Genomic DNA, 25475 nt, shown 5'->3' on the forward strand with positions numbered 1-25475 from the left:
GGTCAGCTGGGCACAGTGGGTCATGCCTGTAATCCTAGCACTTTGGGAGGCGAAGGCAGGCAGATCACCTGAGGTCAGGAGTTCCAGACTAGCCTGGCCAACATGGCAAAACCCTGTCTCTACTAAAAATACAAAAAGCAGCTGGGTGTGGTAGCACACACCTGTAATCCTAGCTACTCAGGAGTCTGACGCAGGAGAATCACTTGAACCCAGGAGGCAGAGGTTGCAGTGAGCCAAGATCATGCCACTGCACTCTAGTCTGGGCAACAGCAAGACTTGGTCTCAAAAAAAAAAAAAAAAAAACGCTGGGTGCAGTGGCTCACACCTGTAATCCCAGCATTTTGGGAGGCTGATGCGGTTGGATCACAAGGTCAAGAGATCAAGACCATACTGGCCAACATGGAAACCCTGTCTCTGCTAAAACTACAAAAATTAGCTGGATGTGGTAGTTTGTACCTGTAATCCCAGCTACTTGGGAGGCTAAGGCAGGAGAATCGCTTGAACCAGGGAGTTGAAGGTTGCAGTGAGCCAAGATGGTGCCACTGCACTCCAGCCTAGTGACAGAGTGAGTCTAAAAAAAAAAATACAATATATGCTGGGCCTAGTGGCTCACGCCTATAATTTCAGCACTTTGGGAGGCTGAGGCAGGTGGATCACCTGAGGTTGGGAGTTCAAGACCAGACTGACCAACATGGAAAAACCCCATCTCTACTAAAAATACAAAATTAACCGGACCTGGTTGCACATGCCTGTAATCCCAGCTACGTGGGAGGCTGAGGCAGGAGAATCACTTCAACCGGGAACCAGAGGTTGCTGTGAGCTGAGATCATGCCATTGCATTCCAACCTGGGCAACAAGAGCAAAACTATGTTTCAAAAAAAAAAAAAAATACAGTATAACACCTATTTACCTAGCATTTAGCATTTATACTGTATTAGGAATTATAAGTATTCTAGAGATGATTTAAAACAGGCGTCCCCAAACTTTTTACACAGGGGGCCAGTTCACTGTCCTTCAGACCGTTGGAGGGCCGCCACATACTGTGCTCCTTTCACTGACCACCAATGAAAGAGGTGCCTCTTCCTGAAGTGTGGCGGGGGACCGGATAAATGGCCTCAGGGGGCTGCATGCGGCCCGCGGGCCGTAGTTTGGGGACGCCTGATTTAAAATGTACAGGAACATGTACTTGGGTTATATGCAAATACTGTCCCATTTTATATAAGGGACTGGAGCATCCCAGGATCTTGATATCTAAAGGGGTCTTGGAACCAGTCTCCTGTGGATACCAAGGGATGAGTATACAGAAAGAAGAGCATGGGATGAATATACAGAAAGAAAAGCATGGGTCAGGCCTTGTGCAAGGTGCTTTAGATATAGTATCTCTTGAAATATCAGAACTAAGTGTCAAATAGCCTTAACTGTTTCCTCTGCACTCTACTACTGGATTTGATGAGTACAGTGTTGGACATGGTGAATCTCAGGTGCCTGTGGAACATACTAGTGGAGAGGTCCAGAGGGCACTGAATATACAGAACTGGGGTGGGAAGAATCAAAGCTTAAGGTGATAATTGAAGACACAAATTGCCTGAACCCAGGAGGGGGAGATTGCAGTGAGCTGAGATCATGCCACTGCACTCCAGCCTTGTGACAGAGTGCGACTCTGTCTCAAAAAAAAAAAAATAAATAAAACCACAAAAATTAGCCGGTTGTGGTGGCGTACGCCTGCAATGCCAGCTACTTGGGATGCTGAGGCAGGAGAATCACTTGAACCTGGGAGTGGGAGGTTGCAGTGAGCCAAGATCACGCCATTGCACTCCCGCCTGGGCGACAAGCGAAACTCCATCTCAAAAAAAAAAAAAAAAAAGATATCATGAGAGTTTTTGAATGCTGCCAGAGGTCCAGGTAGGTAGTTCATGACAAGCTCAGAATCTGGAATCTATTAATGCATGGCTAGTCTGGAAAGCACTAGTATTAAGCAGAAGATGAGGAAGTCAAGAGCTGGCTGAGGATGACTTTCTGTCCTAAAGAAAAACATCTATGTGGCACCTTCATTCTTAGGAAGCTCTTGTTCTTTGCAGATCTCCTCCTACCTCTTTTACCCCTGTCCCCCAAGCCTCATCCCTTTTGGTGTTCAGTTTCACCAGCAAAAGAAAGGGAGAAGCAAGATTCAGGTTTCTTCTTCCTTTTCTGCTTCACCCAGGGTGTTGTTGAAGCTCCCACCCCAGGTGTAATTTCAGAACCTTCTCATGTGTGGTGGGTAATCTGTGAGAGGCCAACAGGTCATTGGGCATTAAGCCCAGGAAACCAGCCTTAGACCTTGGTGGCAGCAGGCCACCAGGTTCCTCTTGTCAACTCCAGACTTGCTTGCTTGATTCCTTAGAAATTTGTGTCCTTGGCCAGGCACAGTGGCTCATGCCTGTAATCCCAGCACTTTGGGAGGCCAAGGCGGGTGGATCACCTGAGGTCAGGAGTTCGAGACCGGCCTGGCCAACATAGAGAAACCCTGTTTCTAAAAAAAGAAAAAAAAAAGAAATTTGTGTCCCTGAGAAGTTTGATTATAAAGAGATGCTCAGATTGAACAGTTTTGATTTTGTTTTAGCAGAAAAGAGTGGTTTCCAATCAAGTTATACTACACTATGAAATTCTTGGCTGGATGTAGTGGCTCACGCCTATAATCCCAGCACTTTGGGTGGTGGAGGCAGGCAGATCACCTGAGGTTGGGAGTTCGAGCCCAACCTCGTCTCTACTAAAAATACAAAATTAGCCTGGTGTGGTAGCACGTGTCTGTAATCCCAGCTACTCGGGAGGCTGAGGCAGGAGAATCACTTGAACCCAGGAGGTTGCAGTGAGCTGAGATCCTGCCACTGCACTCCAGCCTGGGCAACAATAGCCTAACAACATGTCAAAAAAAAAATAAAAATTCCTGGGTCAGAAGTATCAGGAAAGACAGTGTTGGTGTATTGGCTTTACTCACAACTTGGCTTTTTTTTCTTTTCTTTTTTTTTTTTCTTGAGATGGAGTCTCACTCTGTAGCCCAGGCTGTAGTGCAGTGGTGTGATCTCAGCTCACTGCAACCTCTGCCTTATGGGCTCAAGCAATTCTGCCTCAGCCTCCCAAGTAGCTGGGATTACAGGCATGCACCACCATGCCTGGCTAATTTTGGTATTTTTAGTAGAGATGGGGTTTCACTATGTTGGCTAGACTGTTCTCAAACTTCTGATCTCAAGTGATCCACCTGCCTCAGCCTCCCACAGTGCTGGGATTACAGACGTGAGCCACTGTGTCCAGATTAACTTGTCTTCTTTGAGACAGGGTCTCGCTCTGTCTCCCAGACTGGAGTGCAGTGACATGGTCTCAGCTCACTGCAGCCTCGACCTCCTGGGTTTGGGCGATTCTCTGGCCTCAGGCTCCTGAGTAGCAGCTGGGATTACAGATGAGCACCACCACAACTGGCTGATTTTTTTTTTTTTTTTTTTTTAATAGACAGAGTCTTGCGCTTTTACCCAAACTGGAGTGCAGTGATGCGATCTCGGCTCACTGAAACCTCCGCCTCCCAGGTTCCAGCAGTTCTCCTGCCTCAGCCTCCCGAGTAGCTGGGACTACAGGCATGTGCCACCATGCACCCGGCTAATTTTTGTGTTTTTATTACAGATGGGGTTCTTTTTTTTTTGAGACGGAGTTTCACTCTTGTTACCCAGGCTGGAGTGCAATGGCGCGATCTCGGCTCACCGCAACCTCCGCCTCCTGGGTTCAAGCAATTCTCCTGCCTCAGCCTCCTGAGTAGCTGGGATTACAGGCACGCGTCACCATGCCCAGCTAATTTTTTGTATTTTTAGTAGAGACGGGGTTTCACCATGTTGACCAGGATGGTCTCGATCTCTTGACCTTGTGATCCACCCGCCTCGGCCTCCCAAAGTGCTGGGATTACAGGCTTAAGCCACCGTGCCCGGCCAAAAGATGGGGTTTTACCATATTGGTCAGGCTGGTTTCAAACTCCTGACTTTGTGATCCGCCTGCCTCAGCCTCCCAGGCATGAGCCACTGCGCCCGGCCACAACTTGTCTTATTACTTACTCTATCCTATATCCTTTTAGATCCTAGAAACTAAAATTATATTTATAAAGATATTATTGGCAATTAAATCAGTCCCAAGAATGATATTCATGGTGCTGATGAGATCAAGGGAAAAGGTTGTATCTATCTTATTGGCTGTTTGCATGAACATTTTCTCTCCTTTCTCTTTCACTTGGATAACTCCTGTTCATTTATTCTTTAGGACTTGACTCAGGAAGAAATGGCCTCCAAGAAGCCATCCTAGCAAGGTTACTCTTTTCTTGCCATTCTTGTGCAGCTTTTGTGCAGAGTTTGATCAAATCTCTTAATCACAATGTACTAATATCATCTGTTTCCATTACAAGACCATAAACTGAAAGAAGGCAGGGACCCTATTTCAATATGTTTGTCTCTTGGGTTTTTTTTTTTTTTTTTTTTTTTTTTTTTTTTTGAGACAGAGTTTCGCTCTTGTTACCCAGGCTGGAGTGCAATGGCGCGATCTCGGCTCACCGCAACCTCCGCCTCCTGGGTTCAGGCAATTCTTCTGCCTCAGCCTCCTGAGTAGCTGGGATTACAGGCACGCACCACCATGCCCAGCTAATGTTTTGTATTTTTAGTAGAGATGGGGTTTCACCATGTTGACCAGGATGGTCTCGATCTCTTGACCTCGTGATCCACCCACCTCAGCCTCCCAAAGTGCTGGGATTACAGGCTTGAGCCACCGCGCCCGGCCCTGTCTCTTGGGTTTAACACAAAATTAGAACATTCAATTTACTGACTAAATGAGCATTTTTGGGCCATTTGGAGACTTCCTATTTTCATAACTCTCCAGAGGGGGAGGCTCTAGTTACCTGCTTTGCTTGGTTGGAAATTTACTTGTATCGGCCGGGTGTGGTGGCTCACACCTGTAATCCAAGCACTAAGGAGGCCAAGGTGGCCAGATCACCTGTGGTCAGGAGTTCGAGACCAGCCTGACCAACATGGTGAAACCCTGTCTTTATTAAAAAAAAAAAAAAAAAAAAAAAAAAAAAGAAAGGAAATTTACTTCTGTCTAATTTGTCATTTTTCTGCTATACTGAAGTCATGTATATAGTTTCTCCTTCCTGGAAAGACTTCTTCTTCTTGACTGTTGGGAATTCTTTTTTTTTTTTTTTTTTTTTTTTGAGACGGAGTTTCACTCTTGTTACCCAGGCTGGAGTGCAATGGCGTGATCTCGGCTCACCACAACCTCCGCCTCGTGGGGTTCAGGCAATTCTCCTTCCTCAGCCTCCTGAGTAGCTGGGATTACAGGCATGTGCCACCATGCCCAGCTAATTTTTTGTATTTTGAGTAGAGACGGGGTTTCACCTTGTTGACCAGTATGGTCTCGATCTCTTGACCTCGTGACCCACCCGCCTTGGCCTCCCAAAGTGCTGGGATTACAGGCTTGAGCCACCGCGCCCGGCTGACTGTTGGGAATTCTTTTTTTTTTTTTTTTTTTTTGAGACGGAGTTTCGCTCTTGTTACCCAGGCTGGAATGCAATGGCGCGATCTCGGCTCACCGCAACCTCCGCCTCCTGGGTTCAGGCAATTCTCCTGCCTCAGCCTCCTGAGTAGCTGGGATTACAGGCACGTGCCACCATGCCCAGCTAATTTTTTGTATTTTTAGTAGAGACGGGGTTTCACTGTGTTGACCGGGATGGTCTCGATCTCTTGACCTCGTGATCCACCCGCCTCGGCCTCCCAAAGTGCTGGGATTACAGGCTTGAGCCACCGCGCCCGGCAGCTGTTGGGAATTCTTAAAAGCCAATGTCAATGTTTCTTTGTCCTTGCCCTTTTCTGTAGCACATCATACATGTTTCTATTGTGAGGCGTAGTGCATATCTTCTTATAGGTTTGTGTTTATTTGCCTTTTCTCCATTAGCTCCTCCTTAGATCCTTGGTTTTGCCGCTTCTTAGCTGTAGATTTGGAGCAAATAACTTCAGTTTCACTTTTTTTTTTGAGCTGGAGTCTCACTCTGACACCCTGACTGGAGTATAGTGGCACAATTTTGGCTCACTGCAACCTCCGCCTCCCATGTTCAAACAATTCTCCCACCTCAGCCTCCAGAATAGCTGGGACTATAGGCGCATACAACTACACCCAGTTAATTTTTGTATTTTTTGGTAGAAACAGAGTTTCACCATGTTGGCCAGGCTGGTCTCTAACTCCTAACCTCAAGTGATCTGTCTGCCTTGGCCTCCTTACATACTGGTATTACAGGCATTTGCCACTGCACCCAGCCTAACTTCACTTCTTTGAGTCTATTTTCTCATCTAAAAAATTAAAGATCTGGACATGGTGGCTCATACCTGTAATCTGAGAGACTCAGGGTACTGAAGTACTTGGATAGCCTAAGGCCAGAAGTTCAAGACTAGCCTGGGCAACCTAGCCATACCTCATCTCTAAAAAAATTTTAAAACATCCTATTGGCTGGGCTTGGGGGCTCACACCTGTAATCCCTAGCACTTTGGGAGGCCGAGGCAGGTGGATTGCCTGAACTCAGGAGTTCAAGACCAGCCTGGACAATATGGTAAAACCCTATCTGTACTAAAACATAAAAAAATTAGCTGGGCGTAGAGGCATGCACCTGTAGTACCAGCTACTAGGGGGGCTGAGGAAGAATTGCTAGAATTGGGGAGGTGGAGCTTACAGTGAGCCGAGATTGTGACACTCCACACTCCAGCCTGGGCAACAGAGGGAGACTCCATCTCCAAAAAAAAAAAAAAAATCCAGTTTTGGTGGCATAGGCATATAGTCGCAGCTACCTGGAAGGCTGAGGCAGGAATATCACTTGAGTTTAGGAGTTCAAGGATGCAATGAGCCATGATCACACCACTCTACTCCAACCTAGGAGACAGGAAAAGACCCTGACTCTAGAGGAGAAAAAGATATACCTTCCCTGTAGGAGCCCACTCAGACCTACCAGCATGGCTGATCAGACCTCTGTGAGAGGTACTTAGAGAATCTCTGTAGTTCTGACAACCTCCTGGGAACATTCATTTCATTCTCAGAGAAGTGGCCCCCCTCCTGGGCCTATTCAATTACCTGGTCTCACTTTCTTTCATAATGGTCTTTGTCTGCCTTACACTGGCTTGAGACCTTATTAAGTCAAGACTGGGTACTTTGGTGTGGCCACTCTGCTTTCGTTTTTAGATAATGCAGTTTGTTTTTTGTTTTGTTTTGTTTTGTTTTTTGAGACAGAGTCTCATTCTTGTTGCCCAAGCTGGAGTGCCGTCTTGGCTCACTACAACCTCCCCCTCCTCGGTTCAAGCTATTCTCCTGCCTCAGCCTCCCAAATAGCTGGGATTACAGGCATGCACCACCACGCCCATCCAATTTTGTATTTTTTTAGTAGAGATGGGGTTTCTCCCTGTTGGTCAGGCTGGTCTCAAACTCCTGATCTCAGGTGATCTGCCCACCTTGGCTTCCTAGGTGCTGGGATTACAGGCATAAGCCACCGCGCCTGCCCTGATAGTACAGGTCTTTAACAGAGATCTGTAGCTTGGCACAAAGAAGGGCAGCCAGGCTGGTGGTCTGGTTAGTGTTCGTCCAGGACTTACTGGCCATGGTTGGTTTTGGGCACCCTGTCTCTACTGCCTTTGCTCACAGGCACATACATAACCACGTGTTTGTCCTCCACATCTGTCCCCTCTTCCCACCCCTTCCTGGCCCATGTTTTGCAGTAGTATTCTTTTTGAGACAGAGTCTTACTCTGTTGCCCAGGCTCGAGTGCAGTGATGTGATCTTGGCTCACTGCAACCTCCGCCTCCTGGGTTCAAGCGATTCTTGTGCTTCAGACTCCCCAGTAGCTTGGACTACAGGTATGCACCACCATGCCCAGCTAATTTTTGTATTTTTAGTAGAGATGGGGTTTCACCATGTTGGCCCAGCTGGTCTTGAACTCTTGACCTCTGGTGATCTGCCTGCCTCAGCCTCCCAAAGTGCTGGGATTACAGGTGTGAGCCACTGCATCTGGCTGCTTTACAGTATTCTTGAGAGTGGATATCTGAGACCTGAACAACAGCACTAACCCCTACACCATTCTCTTCCCATCTGTGTTTCAGAGGGCAATGGCGGTTTCCTGTGTTCTCCTGCACACTGGGCAGAAGATGCCCCTGATTGGTCTGGGTACCTGGAAGAGTGAGCCTGGTCAGGTGAGGGATGGGAGAAGAAAAAAAAACTTGTGGAGCCTCTGCCTGCATTTTTCTAGCAGCTCCAGCCCCATACTGCCCTTCCAGTAGGGATGACCCTGGAGAGCAATGGGAAGAGATAAGACAAGAGTACAGTTATACACCCTGGACTTCTCCAGCTGACTCAGAGTGGGCTGAGGGGCCCAGCAGGGCCAGGGCCATCGGAAGGACATCTTTCTCTAACTGGATCTGCACTGAGTGCTGTGGCAGACATGGGGCCCCTCTGTGACCATTCCTGTGCTATGACCCCTAATATGGCAGTTATTACCCTGTGCTGTGATCATGTCTCCTCTCCCACACTGGGCTCTTTGAGGGCTGGGCCTTTCTGTACTGCTCAGTCCAGAATTAGGCACAAAGCAGATGTCAAGATTTGAAGAAGAACTGGGTGAATTGTATAAACCAAAGGTCAGCAAGCTTTTTTTTTTTTCTTCTTGAGACAGGGTCTTGCTCTGTCGCCCAGGCTGGAGTTCAGTGGCATAATCTTGGCTCATGGCAGCTTTGACCTCCTGAACTCAAGTGATCCTCCCACCTCAGCCTCCTAAGTAGCTTGGGCAACTGGCATACACTAACATACAGGCCCAGCAAACTTTTTTTTTTTTTTTTTTTTTTTGAGACAGAGTCTCACTCTGTGGCCCAGGCTAGAGTGCAGTGGCATGATCTTGGCTCAGTGCAACGTCCGCCTCCTGGGTTCAAGCAATTCTTCTGCCTCAGCCTCCCACGTGCTGGAACTACAGGCATGTGCCACTATGCCTAGCTATTTTTTGTATTTTTAGTAGACTCAGAGTTTTGCCATATTGGCCAGGCTGGTCTCGAACTCCTGACCTCGTGATTCACCTGCCTCAGCCTCCCAAAGTGCTGGGATTACAGGTGTGAGCCACCATGCCCAGCCAGCAAACTTTTTTTTTGAGACTGAGTCTCACTCTTGCCCAGGCTGGAGTGCAGTGGTGTGATCTCCGCTCACTGCAACCTCTGCCTCCTGGGTTCAGGTGATCTTGTGCCTCAGTGTCCCAAGTAGCTGGGACTACAGTCATGAGCCACCACGCCTGGCTAATTTTTGTATTTTTAGTAGAGATGGGGTTTCACCATGTTGACAAGTGATTACCACAGGTGATCTATCTGCTTTGGCCTCCCAAAGTGCTGGGATTACAGGGGTGAGCCACCACCCCTGGCCACTAACTTTTTTCTAAAGAACAAGATGGGGTCGAGTGTGGTAGCTGATGCCTGTAATCCCAGCACATTGGGAGGCTGAGGCAGGAAGATGGCTTGAGCTCAGGAATTTGAGATCAGACTGGGCAACATATTGAGACCCTGTCTTTACAAAAATTTAAACAATGAGAACATGCCTGTGGTTCCAACTACTTGAGAGGTCTGAGGTAGAAGGATTGCTTAAGCCTGGGAAGTCAAGGCTGCAGTGACCTATGATCATGCCACTGTACTCTAGCCTTGGCAACAGAGCGAGATCATCTTAAAAAAAAAAAAAGTGGTCTGGGCACAGTGGCTCACATCTGTAATCCCAGCACTTTGGGAGGCAGAGGCAGGTAGATCACAAGGTCAGGAGTTCAAGACCAGCCTGGCCAACATGGTGAAACCCCGTCTCTACTAAAAATACAAAATATCGTGGTGTGGTGACATGCACCTATAATCCCAGCTACTCAGGAGACTGAGGCAGGAGAATCACTTGAACCCAGGAGGCAGAGGTTGCAGTGAGCCAATATCATGGCACTACACTCCAGCTTGGGCAACAGAGCAAGATTCTGTCTTGGAAAAAAAAAAGGTAGGCCGACGCGGTGGCTCACGCCTGTAATCCCACCACTTTGGGAGGCCGAGGCGGGTGGATCACGAGGTCAAGAGATCGAGACCATCCTGGTCAACATGGTGAAACCCCGTCTCTACTAAAAATTAGCTGGGCATGGTGGCGCGTGCCTGTAATCCCAGCTACTCCGGAGGCTGAGGCAGGAGAATTGCCTGAACCCAGGAGGTGGAGGTTGCGGTGAGCCGAGATCACGCCATTGCACTCCAGCCTGGGTAACAAGAGCGAAACTCCGTCTCAAAAAAAAAAAAAAAAAAAGAAAAGAAGGCCGGGCGCGGTGGCTCAGCCTGTAGTCCCAGCACTTTGGGAGGCCGAGGCGGGTGGATCACGAGGTCGAGAGATCGAGACCATCCTGGTCAACATAGTGAAACCCCGTCTCTACTAAAAATACAAAAAACTAGCTGGGCGTGGTGGCGCGTGCCTGTAATCCCAGCTACTTAGGAGGCTGAGGCAGGAGAATTGCCTGAGCCCAGGAGGCAGAGGTTGCGGTGAGCCAAGTTCGCGCCATTGCACTCCAGCCTGGGTAACGAGAGCGAAACTCCGTCTCAAAAAAAAAAAAAAAAAAAAAAGAAAAGAAAAAAGTTGATAATTGATTGACTCCTGGTGTAGACCTTTTTAGCTGATGGGAGTCTGGGAATGTAGACCTGCGTTCTTCTTTCTTTCTTTTTTTTTTTTTATTGAGATGGAGTCTCGCTCTGTAGCCCAGGCTGGAGCACAGTTGTGCGATCTTGGCTCACTACAACCTCTGCCTCCCAGGTTCAAGTGATTCTCCTGCCTCAGCCTCCCTAGTAGCTGGGACTACAGGCATGTGCCACCACAACTGGCTAATTTATTGTATTTTTATTAGAGACGGGGTTTCACCGTGTTAGCCAGGATGATCTTGATCTCCTGACCTTGTGATCTGCCCGCCTTGGCCTCTCGCCACCACATCCTACTGTAGACCTGCTTTCTTAGCATGGATGTAGCTATGAGATATGGCTCCTGCCTGGAATGGGGCATTTCCCCAGGGCTTTTTCCTTCTTCCTTGGAAATCTTGAGTCAGAGTGAAGAGAAGTCTGGGGATTAAGTTTGAGAGAAGCCCCAGCAGAGGACAGATTCTTCTGTCTGGGATTTAGACTGGTATTTGTGGTGTGCTTGGATGACATGTGCCTTTTTTCCCTTTTGCTTTCTTTCCTATAGCTGCCTAGGAGCCTGGAGTCAGGTTCCCTGTGCTTCAGGCAGGCACTTGACACAGCCTGGGATAAGTCTAGGACCTAGGTCAAGGCAGGGGTGGGAGCCAGAGCCAGGGCCAAGGTGGGGCATGGAACAGCAGGGGTTAGATATTAAGGGAAGTACATCTGCACCCAGGTGGGGATCTTGAATGCTATGCCAGGCATCCACAACAAGAGCTTTGGGTGCTTTAGTTCTGCTGCTGATGCCATGTTTCCAGTCTGGATTTTAGCAAAATTAACTGACCTATCATTCTACTTGACGCCTGTTTTCTTCTCTATCATTAGGGGGTTCTGGGTCCAGCTTCCAGCCCACTTATCTGCCTTCCTTAATCTTTTCCCCCTTCTCACCCCCTTGCTAGCCTGAGCTCCCAGAACTCCCAGAGTCTGTCTACATGAATCCCTGAGGGTCTTTCCCTGTGTGGCCTTGGCCTAGGAATTTTTTTCTTAAGTTTCTCTAACCAGCTCCTTAGAACTTGGAACTCATTTCCATGTTCTATACTTCTTTCTTTTTTTTTTTTTTTTTTTTTTTGAGACGGAGTTTCGCTCTTGTTACCCAGGCTGGAGTGCAATGGCACGATCTCAGCTCACCGCAACCTCCGCCTCCTGAGTTCAGGCAATTCTCCTGCCTCAGCCTCCTGAGTAGCTGGGATTACAGGCACGCGCCACCATGCCCAGCTAATGCTTTGTATTTTTAGTAGAGACGGGGTTTCACCATGTTGACCAGGATGGTCTCGATCTCTTGACCTCGTGATCCACCCGCCTCGGCCTCCCAAAGTGCTGGGATTACAGGCTTGAGCCACCGCGCCTGGCAAATTTTTACTTTTCTTTTTTTTTTTTTGAGATGGAGTTTCGCTCTTGTTACCCAGGCTGGAGTGCAATGGCACGATCTCGGCTCACCGCAACCTCCGCCTCTTGGGTTCAGGCGATTCTCCTGCCTCAGCCTCCTGAGTAGCTGGGATTACAGGCACGCGCCACCATGCCCAGCTAATGTTTTGTATTTTTAGTAGAGATGGGGTTTCACCATGTTGACCAGGATGGTCTCGATCTCTTGACCTTGTGATCCACCTGCCTCGGCCTCCCAAAGTGCTGGGATTACAGGCGTGAGCCACCGCACCCAGCCTTTTTTTTTTTTTTTAGACAGAGTCTTGCTCTGTTGCCCGGGCTGGAGTGCAGTAGCGTGATCTCAGCTCACTGCAACTTCAGCCTCCTAGGTTCAAGCAATTCTCCTGCCTCAGTTTCCTGAGTGAGTAGCTGGCATTACAGGCGTGCGCCACCATGCTCAACTAATTTTTGTATTTTTAGTTGAGACAGGGTTTCACCATATTGGTCAGGCTGATCTTGAACTCCTGACCTTGTGATCCACCTGCCTCAGCCTCCCAAAGTGCTGGGATTACAAGTGTGAGCCACAGCGCCTGGCCTATACTTCTTTTTTTCTGTCTATTTATCCATCTGTTTTCTGATTGAAAAATTTTTTTTAATTTTTAAAAAAATTTTTTGTTTGTTTGAGACAAAGTCTCGCTCTTGTCCTCCAGGCTGGAGTACAATGGCATGATCTCGGCTTACTGTAACCTCCACCTTCCGGGTTCAAGTGATTCTCCTGCCTCAGCCTCATGAGTAGCTGGGATTACAGGTGCCTGCCATTATATCTGCCTAATTTTTGCATTTTTAATAGAGACAGGGTTTCACCATGTTGGTCAGCCTGGTCTTGAACTTCTGGCCTCAGGAGATCCACCTGTCTCTGCCTCCCAAAGTGCTGGGATTATAGGCATGAGCCACCATGCCTGGCCTTAATTTTTTTTTAAAAAAAGGTGGAGAAAAAAATTAGCTGGGCATGGTGGCGCATGCCTATAATCCCAGCTACTCAGGAGGCTGAGGCAGGAGAATTGCCTGAACCCAGGAGGCAGAGGTTGCAGTGAGCCGAGATCATGCCATTGCACTCCAGCCTGGGTAACAAGAGCGAAACTCCGTCTCAGAAAAAAAAAAAAAAAAAAAAAAAAGGTGGAGTCTTGCTATGTTGACCAGGTTGGTCTTGAACTCTTGGCCTCAAGCAGTCTTCCCATGTCGGCCTCCCAAAGTGCTAGAATTACAGGTGTGAGCCGCTGTGCTCAGCCTGAAAAAAATATTTACTAAAGCCCTGTTTATGGTAGATGGTGGGAAAATATTATTAGTTTTTGCTAGACATTGCCGAGATGGCTTGAGTAGGAAGGCATCTTAGAGACTGACTAGAGTAGGGGCAGGGCAAAGGGTTTGGGGCCTCTGAACAGGCTTCTGGTTTCTTAGACTGAAACCATCTTCCTTTTTCTTTTTTTTTCTTTTTTTTTTTTTTGAGGTGGAATTTCGCTCTCATTGCCCAGGCCGGATTGCAGTGGCACGATCTCAGCTTACTACTACTTCCACCTCTTAGGTTCAAGCAATTCTCTTGCCTTAGCCTCCCGAGTAGCTGGGATTACAGGCGCATGCCATCACACCCAGCTAATTTTGCATTTTTAGTAGAGACAGGGTTTCACCAGATTGGTCAGGCTGACTTCCAGTTGGCCAGGCTGTTTTCAAACTCCTGACCTCAGGTGATCTGCCTGCCTCAGCCTCCCAAAGTGCTGGGATTACAGGTATGAACCACCGTGTCCAATCCATCTTTCATCTTTCACCTCCACTGCATGGAGGGCCCTGTTATATTTCTGACCCACCTCCTGCAACACTGACCTTGGGGTGGCGACATTAGAATGCGGAAACCAACAAAGCTGAAACCTCTGCTTCTTTCACCTGGCAGGTAAAAGCAGCTGTTAAGTATGCCCTTAGTGTAGGCTACCGCCACATTGACTGTGCTGCTATCTACGGCAATGAGCCTGAGATTGGGGAAGCCCTGAAGGAGGACGTGGGACCAGGCAAGGTAAGGACTGGAGTTGTCAAGAGAGGTGGAATAAAAGAACTCAGAAGCTGAAGCTGGGGCTGGGGCCCAGCTGGAGGGAATCTGGCATCAGCTTCCTTCCAGTTCCTCTCTCAGAGTTGAGGGTGGGTGAGACCAGGTGCTCGTGGCTCTCCTCACTGTGGGCTCTGCACCCTGCACTAGGCAGTGCCTCGAGAGGAGCTCTTTGTGACATCCAAGCTGTGGAACACCAAACACCACCCCAAAGATGTGGAGCCTGCCCTCCGGAAGACTCTGGCTGACCTTCAGCTGGAATATCTGGACCTGTACCTGATGCACTGGCCTTATGCCTTCGAGTGAGCCTTCCCAGAGCCTCATCTGGGGAATCGGGGTGGAACAGGATGGTGTTAGTAACTTACTATAAGTCACAGCAGCAAAGCAGGATAGGAACACTCATCTGTGTGGCAAGCTGAGGAGCTTGACATGGAATCTGAGCCTCTTCTGCTACTGCAGCTTAGTGGAACTACAGGAGTTTAACTCTAGAAAAAGGAAGAGAGCCTCACATGGCATGTACCCTAGGATGTATGCCTGTAACCCTCCTGCTCATTTATTCATGCAGGAAAGGTGCTGACCTTTCTGTTGAGCACCTAGAGTTACAGTAATAAGTAAGTCTCAGCAGAGGATGTGAGAAGAGCCCACCATTAGTGCTGTGCCCTGTGCTGGAAAAAGGGCGGAAGGGTGGATAACTCCCTGAGGACGAGTTAAGGAAGACTTCCGAGAGGAGAGGAGATATCTGGATCTAGGAAGAGGAGGGGGCATAAGCATTCCATGTAGACTTAACACTTGGGTTACAATCTGGAAGGATGAAAAAGCATGGCTTTTTAAAAATTCTTGGCCCTTTGTCCTCTCTGGGATTGGAGTTGGGGACATAGAGTAGCTGGATGGGAAGTCAGGGCAGAAAACTGGTATTTGTGTCCACACTTAGTGGGGCTGTCTCTCACTCAGGCGGGGAGACAATCCCTTCCCGAAGAATGCTGATGGGACTATACGCTATGACTCCACCCACTACAAGGAGACTTGGAAGGCTCTGGAGGCACTGGTAGCTAAGGGGCTGGTGCGAGCGCTGGGCCTGTCCAACTTCAACAGTCGGCAGATTGATGACATACTCAGTGTGGCTTCCGTGCGTCCAGCTGTCTTGCAGGTAAGGACAGCAAGCAGATGAGTGGTTAAGGGTTGTGTGCTCAAGAGCATGAGTGAGCAAATGATGGATCTGCTTAATGGAGATGGCTAGCAAGTTGTCAGAGTGTTGGTGCAGAAGTCCACTGCATAAAGATGGGCATTGAAGCACTGGGAGAAAATGAAATTGCTGATGGGAAACAGTGAAAAAGCAGGCTGAGGGGAAGTGGGGGCATGGGGGTCAGCAACAGGGGGCTGGTCCAGACATGGATGTCTGGGATGGAACAGGCAAACTGGGTGTGACCGCTTCATGGTGACAGGTTATTCCTTGGCTCAGGTGGAATGCCACCCATACTTGGCTCAGAATGAGCTAATTACCCACTGCCAAGCACGTGGCCTGGAGGTAACTGCTTATAGTCCTTTGGGCTCCTCTGATCGTGCATGGCGTGATCCTAATGAACCTGTCCTGCTAGAGGAACCAGTAGTCCTGGCATTGGCTGAAAAGTATGGCCGATCTCCAGCTCAGATCTTGCTCAGGTATGGAGCAGTCTTAGGGAAAGTGCCCTGGGTTGGGAGGCAAGGGTTAAGGGATTTTTTAATTTCAGTGTCTGGGTGAGGAGGGAGGCCACTCTAGGCATATTCCCCATTTCGATGGGCTCAGGTGCTCCAGGAGCTTAGGGAAGGCTGGATGGAGAACAAAATGATGTTTATGAATAATGATCCCTTTTCCTCATCTACCTAATCCCCCAACTTAGGTGGCAGGTCCAGCGGAAAGTCATCTGCATCCCCAAAAGTATCACTCCTTCTCGAATCCTTCAGAACATCAAGGTACTTGGAATGGTTCTATCTTCTTCAGCTCTTTGGGATATTTTCTTGGCCCTGACTCTGCCTGGCTAAAAAGGCAGTGTTGTGGAACCCCAGCTTCTGCTCACAAGACTGGCTTTCCTGAACCCCACTCTCCTCCTCAGGTGTTTGACTTCACCTTTAGCCCGGAAGAGATGAAGCAGCTAAATGCCCTGAACAAAAATTGGCGATATATTGTGCCTATGCTTACGGTAAGGATGTATCAGCCCGCTAGACTCGGGGCATGTGAAATTTGGGGTGGGATTCTGACCCAAGTGTGACCTCAGACTTGCTGGTTGTGAAAGGGACACAATGTTGTGGGTGGGATTGCTATGCTGGACATAGTGCACTCATTTCTCTTCATTGAGCTCAGGGAAGTAGTATGGCTCGGGGATAAGGCATATAACCTGTGAGTCCCAGTCCTGCTTCTTGATATCTTGCAACCCAGAGCAAGTTACTAAACTTCTCCAAGCCTCAACTTCCCATATGTAATATGAGCCCGATTCCTGACATATAGTAGATTCTCAGTAAATGATATGAGGAGAGCCCAGAAGGCACTGTTGACCTCCATCAAGGGGTTGGGTTGGGAGGAAAGTCTGCTGTACTTAGGGAAATAAATGGTTCCTGGCCTCTTGATCTCAGTTGAGACTGCAAACTCTTAGGAGAAGAGGCAGCTACATGTCAGGCTATAGGTTTGGTGCTGGAATGCTGTTGACACTTTGCTGTTCTCTGAGATGGGGATCCCGGCCACTGCCATCTGATACAGTGCTGTACACAGATGAATTTGTTTAGGAAGATTTGGGGAAGATGCCTGGAGTCTTTGGAATGGTAGCTCCTGCTGATGGAGTAATCTATCTGTCTCTCTTTCCAGGTGGATGGGAAAAGAGTTCCAAGGGATGCAGGGCATCCTCTGTACCCCTTTAATGACCCATACTGAGACCACAGCTTCTTGGCCTTCCTTCCAGCTCTCCGGCTAATGAGGTCCTATTACAACGGAAAGAGAGAGTTAATAAAGCCATGAGAACATTCGCATTGCTTGCTTGTCTTATTTGCTTGGTCAGGCCTGGGATGGAGGCTGTTTCCCCCAGGGATGACAGACCTAGGGCTGCTGGATGTGACCTGCCCTTGAAGCCCAAACATACATGCCACAGGTTCTGAAGGAACCTGTGAGGTGACGAATTCTGAATCCTTGCATTAGTCACATTGGGAAGTAGCACCATCTAGTGGCAAATCTTAAGTATTGCATGCTTCCGGGGAGTCTTACCAAGAATGCCTCTAATTGGTTACCTCAGGAATGAACTATCATGGCAATGATTGTCCTTTGGTTTCAAGGTAGTGCTGGACCTGGGCCTTGAGTTCCCATCCCCCATCCTGATCAGTGCCTAGGATTAGGAATATGAAGAGTCCAAACAACTTACATTCAGAAGTTAGGGGGATCCCAGCTTGCAAAATCACAAAAGGTGGGCATGGGCTTTTTCCGTCAGACACTGTAGTCAATGTGTGTAAGTGACCTGCAGGAGGCAGAGTCCAGCCCAGATCTTGTCACTCAGCCCTTAAGGCCCATCTTATGCACTTTTTATTAGTGGCCACCAGAGGCCACTGATAAACAGGTTGTAGGAAGATTTTTGGCAAATCTCTCTAAACTCCAGTAACACAAATCTCAGTTTACTTTCCCAAACCATTGCTCCTCATTCAAGAGGTATTTACTGGGTACGTATGCGTTAGGCAAGATGCTAGGCCCCAGGGATATAGCTATAACCAAGACATACAAGTCCCTATAGCCTACTTGAGGAGACAGACTAATTGCATAATTAGTTTAATTACAGTTGGAAGAGGTGTCATGAAGAAGTGTAGGGTGAGAAGCTTACTTATTTAATCAGCTAAGATCTGAAGATGAATAGGGATTAACTAGTTAAAGGAGATAAGAGTGGGAACAGCATTCCATACAAATTGGACAGCTTAGGGAGAAGTCTTGAAACTGGAAGAAGCTGCTGGAAAAACCTAAAGAAGACTTGTATTGATAGCAACTAAAAGTGAGTGAGGGGGACCTGGCGGTACAGGTAATGGCATAAAACAGTGCTGGAGGCTGGGCCGGGTGGCTCACGCCTGTAATCACAACACTCTAGGAGACCGAGGTGGGCGGATCACCTGAGGTCGGGAGTTTGAGACCAGCCTGACCAACATGGAGAAACCCTGTCTCTACTAAATATACAAAATTAGCCAGGTGTGGTGGCATATGCTTGTAATCCCAGCTACTTGAGAGACTGAGGCAGGAGAATTGCTTGAACCCTGGAGGTGGAAGTTGCAGTGAGCTGACATTTACATTGGCCTTTTAGACTGGCTTTGATGGAACTCTGTTCCACAAGGACCATCAGAGAAAAACTTTTTTTTTTTTTTTTTTTTTGAGATAGGGTTTTCTTCTTGTTGCCCAGGCTGGAGTGCAGTGGCACAATCTTGGCTCACTGTAACCGCCGCCTTACGGTTTCAAGCAATTCTCTTGCCTCAGCCTCCCAAGTAGCTGGGATTATAGGCGCCTGCCATCATGCTCAGCTAATTTTGTATTTTTAGTAGAGATGGGATTTCACTATGTTGGCCAGGCTAGTCTCAAACTCCTAACCTCGTGATCCACCCGCCTCAGCCTCCCAAAGTGGTGGGAGTACAAGTATGAGCCACTGTGCCCAACCAGAGAAGACCTTTTAAAGCCAAGTTCAGCCATGGGGTTGTATCCGCAAATACCTCTGAGCTGGGTGACCCTCTCCTCTTAAGGTCCCAAGATAAACTTGGAACTCCTAGGCCTGTTAGAAAGTGACATTCTTTACTGACCACAGGTCAGGAACTCTGTACAGGGACTCTGTAGGCAAGGGTATGAAGCCAGTTTTTTTCCCCCCAAATTTTTTTCAGCTCTGCAAGTCCAGCTTGACTGCTTAAAGGGAAGGGAAGCATACCCTTCCTGTCAAAGCCTTGGTAAAACAACCAGTTTCTCCAAATGCATCCTATTACAAAAGAAAATGGATACTTATTGCAGTAATGCAAACAACTATATTACCACAAGTTAAGAATACTCACAGTTTCCAAATTCTAGAGGAACAAGACCAAAAGAAACAAATACGCTCCAGATTTTGTTCACAAGAGTATACATAGCTAAGCTGGGCACGGTGGCTCATGCCTGTAATCCCAGCACTTTGGGAAGCCAAGGTGGGCGGATCAAGAGGTCAAAAGATCAAGACTATCCTGGCCAACATGATAAAACCTTGTCTCTACTAAAATAACAAAAATTAGCTGGGCATGGTGGCATGTGCCTGTAGTCCTGGCTACTCAGGAGACTGACACAGAATTGCTTGAACCGGGAGGTGGAGTTTGCAGTGAGCCAAGATCATGCCACTGCACTCCAGCCTGGGCAACCAGAGCAAAAATACCCTCCGAAAAGACAAAAAAAAGAGTGTAGCTAACTCAAATTATTAAAGGCCATAAATAGTTCAAAATAAGTTTCCTTGACTCTGAAAAACAAAACAAAGATCAGCAATATTCCAAGCAAAACTTAAAAAGGTTTCTTCAGTTTCCTGAGTACATTCAGTTAACTCTTGCTTTGCTTGATATTTGTGAATATTTTAGCTCTTAATGAGTCCTGTATGTTTTTCCTTTATTCCAATGTTACAGTCTCCAAAGTTATCAGAAGCCTGTATTTAAGAGCACCTGTCAAAGTTCTGTAGCTTATTATAAACAATGTTTTGAAAAGAATTAAAACAAAACAATAATTGTCTATGAATAACAAAATGTTCAGGGTAGTTACAGTTAGAAGCACAATTGACAAGGAAGTTTGATTATCTCCATGGTTTACAAAAACTTAACAACTTTAATTATGCTTGATAGCATATACTCAGACATTAGAATTTTAGAAATTCCATAAAATTTTGGAACATATGTTAGTATTATTCACCAAAATATAACCTAAAGAAGACTAAACACAGTTCCATGTATCTAAACATTTCTATTTTTTGTTTCTTATGCATTCCTCATAGAGACTGTCAAAAATTGCTATTGCGGACTATATTTCAAGTCGTCATGGCAGGGTATTGGGAAAGATTTTCAATTAGCAATAATCGTGCCTTGGATAAACCTCACTGGCTACGATACTGCCACTGTGCAAAGCATACCTAAACATTTCAAATAATCCTGTTTACCTCTGTTTTCTGGACACTCCAGGGGCTCTTCTGAAGTATTCGAAAACCCAGGTGTCAGGAAAGACAATTGTGAAACTGAAGTTTGATTTTTGGAAAGTCTGTTAAATATGTTAGAGGTTTAAAACACTTGATGTTATGAAATAGAATTCCAGACTACCATAAATTATTTAGTTTGCCAAAACGATGACTCAGAAACATAAAAAGAAATAAAACCCTTTTATAACCCTTTACAAATTTTGCCAAAGAGCAGATTAATGACTTAAGAGTACCTTGTTGTGCTTTTATTTCAATGCTCAATTTACAGAAAAATCATGTAATACCCTTTCAAATTTAGTCAAAATAATGACCTTTAGAATTTAGTCAGTTTTGTTTTTCAGTGTCAAGGAAATATTTTGAACTATTTACGGCCTTTAACAAATTGAGTAAGGTACTTTAAAAAATAAAAAAGAAAAGAAAAGAAAAAGAGAAAAAAAGCCAGGTGCAGTGGCTCATGCCTGTAATCCTAGCACTTTGGGAGGCTGAGGTGGGTGGATCACCTGAGGTCAGGAGTTCATGACCAGCCTGGCCATCATGGTGAAACCTCATCCTTAAAAAATAAAATAAAATAAAATAAAACAAAAAACAAATTGAATAAGGTATACTCTTGTGAACAAAATCTAGAGCATTGTTCTCTGCCTTGTTCCTCTAGAATTTAGAAACTATCTGTGAGTATTCTTAACTTGTGGTAATATAGTTGTTTGCATTAGTGCAAAAAATTTCTTTTGTAAGTTTAATTTTTATTTTATTTATTTATATTTTATTTTTTTAATTTTTATTTATTTTATTTAATTAATTTATTTATTTATTTATTTATTTATTTAAAGACGGGGTTTCACCATGTTGGTCAGGCTGGTCTTGAACTCCCGACCTCAGGTGATTCACCCGCCTTGGCCTCCAAAGTGCTTGGATTACAGGCGTGAGCCACCACGCCCGGCCCGTATTTATTTATTTATTTATTTTTTTTTTTTTGAGACGGAGTTTCGCTCGTTACCCAGGCTGGAGTGCAATGGCGTGATCTCGGCACACCGCAACCTCCACCTCCTGGGTTCAGGCAATTCTCCTGCCTCAGCCTCCTGAGTAGCTGGGATTACAGGCATGCACTACCATGCCCAGCTAATTTTTTGTATTTTTAGTAGAGACGGGGTTTCACCATGTTGACCAGGATGGTCTCGATCTCTTGACCTTGTGATCCACCTGCCTCGGCCTCCCAAAGTGCTGGGATTACAGGCTTGAGCCACCGCGCCCGGCTATTTATTTATTTATTTATTTATTTTTTTTTTTTTTGAGACGGAGTTTCGCTCTTGTTCCCCAGGCTGGAGTGCAATGGCGCGATCTCGGCTCACCGCAACCTCCGCCTCCTGGGTTCAGGCAATTCTCCTGCCTCAGCCTCCTGAGTAGCTGGGATTACAGGCACGCGCCACCATGCCCAGCTATTTTTTTTTGTATTTTTAGTAGAGACGGGGTTTCACCATGTTGACCAGGATGGTCTCGATCTCTCGACCTTGTGATCCACCCGCCTCGGCCTCCCAAAGTGCTGGGATTACAGGCTTGAGCCACCGCGCCCGGCCTTATTTATTTTTAAAGATGGGGTTTCACCTTGTTGGTCAGGCTGGTCTTGAACTCCTGACCTCAGGTGATCCGCCCACCTTGGCCTCCAAAGTGCTTGGATTACAGGCATGAGCCACCACGCCCAGCCAATTTTTTTTTTTAAAGATGGAAATGGAGTCTTACTCTGTTGCCCAGTCTGGAGTGCAGTGGCATGATCTTGGCTTACTGCAACCTCTGTCTCATGGGTTCAAGCAATTCTTGTGTTTCAGTCTCCTGAGTAGCTGGGACTACACGTATCTGCCACCATGCCTGACTAATTTTTGTATTTTTAGTAGAGACCAAAAAACAGTTTATAACCTTAAAACCTTTAGTCAACCTAGTATCTGACCTGTATAATCTAGTCCACCCATTTTTTTTTTATTTTTTTTTTGAGACAGTCTCACTCTGTCACCCAGGATAGAGTGCAGTGCCATGATCTCAGCTCACTGCAACTTCTGCCTCCCAGGTTCAAGCAATTCTGCCTCAGCTCCCTAAGTACCTGGGACTACAGGCACACACTGGCATACCTGGCAAATTTTTTGTATTTTAGCATAGACAGGGTTTCACTGTCTTGTCCAGGCTGGTCTCAAACTCCGGAGCTCATGCAATCCACCTGCCTTGGCCTCCCAAAGTGCTGGGATTACAGGTGTGAGCCACTGTGCCCAGCCCAGTCTACCTATTTACATTTTGATGACATCTGCTTTTTACCATTAATCTTTAAGGCTGTTTTCATTTCTCAAAGATTAAAGTCATGTGAACTGAAAACTACCGCAGCTTTTATCTCCCCCCCTTTTTTTTTGTGGCAAAGTTTCACTTTTGTTGCCCAGGTTGGAGGGCAATGGTGCGATCTTTTTTTTGAGATGGAGTTTCGCTCTTGTTACCCAGGCTGGAGTGCAATGGCGCCATCTCGGCTCACTGCAACCTCTGCCTCCTGGGTTCCAGTAATTCTCCTGCCTCCCGCTCCCCAGGACATCAGAGAGAGAACACCTAGTTCTGCCGCCAACACCCAAAGCTGAAGTTCTGATCTTAAACTACTCTCTGAGTAACAAATTGTACTAATTTATATTATTGATGGACTAACAGCAATGTGTTTTCCAAGCATACACAACACCGTTACCTTATGTAATTAGTGCATTAATGTTTAACCCCATGAATAATGCACAGTACTAGGAATGCTTAATCATACATAGCACATTACACCAAAATGTGCATAACTTACCAAACAACATGCTTACAAGCAAGAACTCTAATTCCACACAGGACCATAGCACATAACAACCTAATTCCCCATTAAGTCACACAACACATGGATATCATCCAGCAATGTAGATCATTAACCGTACATTCATACATCAAGTTATTGATCGGACATAGCACATTCTAATTCTACAGTCCTTGTAACCATGGATATCCCCTTCCCTATTTGGTCTCTTAATCTACCAACCTCCGTGAAACCAGCAACCCGCCCACATCTGCGGCTCTTCTCGCTCCGGGCCCATATAGACAGGGCTTGGTTATACTGAAACTATATCTGGCATTTGGTTCCTACCTCAGGGCCATCCCATCAAAACCGTGCATACGTTCCTCTTAAATAAGACATCATGATGGTGTAGCGCTATCACCCTCTTAACCGCGTCACTGGATGCATGTAGTGCCTATATGGGGAAGGGGGCGGGGGGAGGGAAATCCTCAGCATTGCCGTAGGCTCCGGTAGGAGTCCCCCTACCGTCTTGTGGGACCTGTCTGTGCCTTGCCAGACCTTATGCTATCATCGCACCTAAATTGAATGTCTTGGCCCCCAACCCACCCACTAAGGTGTTATTCAGTCAATGGTTTCAGGACATAATAAGTAATTGACTAGAATTTGCCCAACCAACTTTACACAATTTACCTCCACTCCCATCTCTAACCACCTCCATTTTCTGAGGTACATAATGATAAAGAGAGATTTTACTATTAATATTTAGCCACCCTAACCCCACAGGCTAAAATAGATAGCCACCCAGCAACAACCTGCCCATTCAAATAAATAGCACTAGCCAGCCCCCATCCTTCAGAAAGCATACTAATGCCAATATAACAGCGGACTAAGCTCTAATATCAACTAACCCACTGCTTACCGCCCCAAATAGGCCAAGTTAATGTAGCTTAATATTTAAAGCAAGACACTGAAAATGTCTGGAAGGGTGGCTACTGCCCCATAAACACAAAGGTTTGGTCCGAGCCTTTCTATTAGCTCTCAGAGAGATTACACATGCAAGCATCTGCAGCCCTTTGAAAATGCCCTCTAGAACGCCAGAACATGAGGAGTGAGCATCAAGCACGCACACATGCAGCTCAAAACGCTTTGCTTAGCCACGCCCCCACGGGAGACAGCAGTGACAAACTTTTAGCAATGAACAAAAGTTCAACTAAGCTACGCTATCAGAGTCGGTCAATTTCGTGCCAGCCACCGCGGCCATATGATTGACTCAAGTTAATAAAGCCCGGTGTAAAGAGTGTTTAAGATTTTATATCAATAAAGCTGACCTATGACCAAGTTGTAGAAAACCCCGGTTATAGTAAAATACCCTACGAAAGTGGCTTTAATATCCTGAACACACTATAGCTAAGGTACAAACTGGGATTAGATACCCCACTATGCTTAGCCCTAAACCTCAATAATTTAGACAACAAAATTATTTGCCAGAACACTACAAGCAACAGCTCGAAACTCAAAGGACCTGGGGGTGCTTTACATCCGTCTAGAGGAGCCTGTTCTATAATCGATATACCCCGATAAACCTTACCACCTCTTGCCCTCAGTCTGTATACCGCCACCTTCAGCAAACTCCCTAAAGATCGCAGAGTAAGCAGGAGTATTATCATAAAAACGTTAGGTCAAGGTGCAGCCAATGAAGTGGGAAGAAATGGGCTACATTTTCTAAACTAGAAAATTACACGATAACCCTTATGAAATCTAAGGACACAAGGTGAATTTAGCAGTAAACCAAGAATAGAGAGCTTGATTGAAGCAAGGCCATTAAGCACGCACACACCGCCCGTCACCCTCCTCAACCATCACACAAAGTACATTAACAACTAAGCCACTAAATACTGATGTAGAGGGGATAAGTCGTAACATGGTAAGCATACTGGAAAGTGCGCTTGGATGAATCAAAGTGTAGCTTAAAACAAAGCACCCGGCCTACACCCGGAAGATCTCAAAACAACTGATCACTTTGAGCTAACCCTAGCCCAAATCCTATTTAACTTTACTATATAAACATAACAATTAAACCATTTACCCCTTATAAAAGTATAGGCGATAGAAATTTCACCCTAGGAGCAATAGACGGAGTACCGCAAGGGAAAGACAACCCCATAAGCACAAAAAAGCAAAGATAAACCCTTCTACCTCCTGCATAATGAGTTAACTAGACATGGCCTTATATAGAGAACTTCAACAATGTCTCCCGAAACCAGACGAGCTACCCAAAGATAGCTAAAAGAGCACACCCA

At 46.5% G+C, this 25475-nt stretch overlaps 1 protein-coding gene and 2 non-coding genes across 4 annotated transcripts in view; 2 read left to right on the top strand and 1 right to left on the bottom strand.

The window, feature by feature from the left end:
- The window catches only part of AKR1A1 (aldo-keto reductase family 1 member A1), a 19512-nt gene extending 2316 nt beyond the window's left edge, over positions 1 to 17196 (top strand). Inside the window, exons 2-10 of one of the 2 annotated variants that reach the window (XM_039473948.2) lie at positions 4276 to 4321; positions 8139 to 8228; positions 14053 to 14172; positions 14353 to 14504; positions 15154 to 15349; positions 15662 to 15861; positions 16080 to 16152; positions 16293 to 16379; positions 17039 to 17196. In XM_039473948.2, coding sequence (XP_039329882.1) covers positions 8145 to 8228; positions 14053 to 14172; positions 14353 to 14504; positions 15154 to 15349; positions 15662 to 15861; positions 16080 to 16152; positions 16293 to 16379; positions 17039 to 17104 — 978 coding nt within the window. In that variant the 5' untranslated portion in view covers positions 4276 to 4321; positions 8139 to 8144 and the 3' untranslated portion in view covers positions 17105 to 17196. The remainder of the gene's footprint in view (positions 1 to 4275; positions 4322 to 8138; positions 8229 to 14052; positions 14173 to 14352; positions 14505 to 15153; positions 15350 to 15661; positions 15862 to 16079; positions 16153 to 16292; positions 16380 to 17038) is intronic. The other variant, XM_003936900.4, reaches the window with a different exon arrangement.
- A 2982-nt stretch (positions 17197 to 20178) lies between these two features.
- Positions 20179 to 20318, bottom strand: LOC120366285 (U4 spliceosomal RNA). The gene has a single exon (XR_005581012.1). It is a non-coding gene; the product is annotated as a U4 spliceosomal RNA (small nuclear RNA).
- Positions 20319 to 24181: 3863 nt separating this feature from the next.
- On the top strand, positions 24182 to 25132 carry LOC141580500 (18S ribosomal RNA). Its single transcript, XR_012512668.1, has one exon. It is a non-coding gene; the product is annotated as an 18S ribosomal RNA (ribosomal RNA).
- The last annotated feature ends 343 nt before the right edge of the window (positions 25133 to 25475 follow it).

This window comes from Saimiri boliviensis, chromosome 11 (assembly GCF_048565385.1).
Source record: "Saimiri boliviensis isolate mSaiBol1 chromosome 11, mSaiBol1.pri, whole genome shotgun sequence".
Lineage (NCBI taxonomy): Eukaryota > Metazoa > Chordata > Mammalia > Primates > Cebidae > Saimiri > Saimiri boliviensis.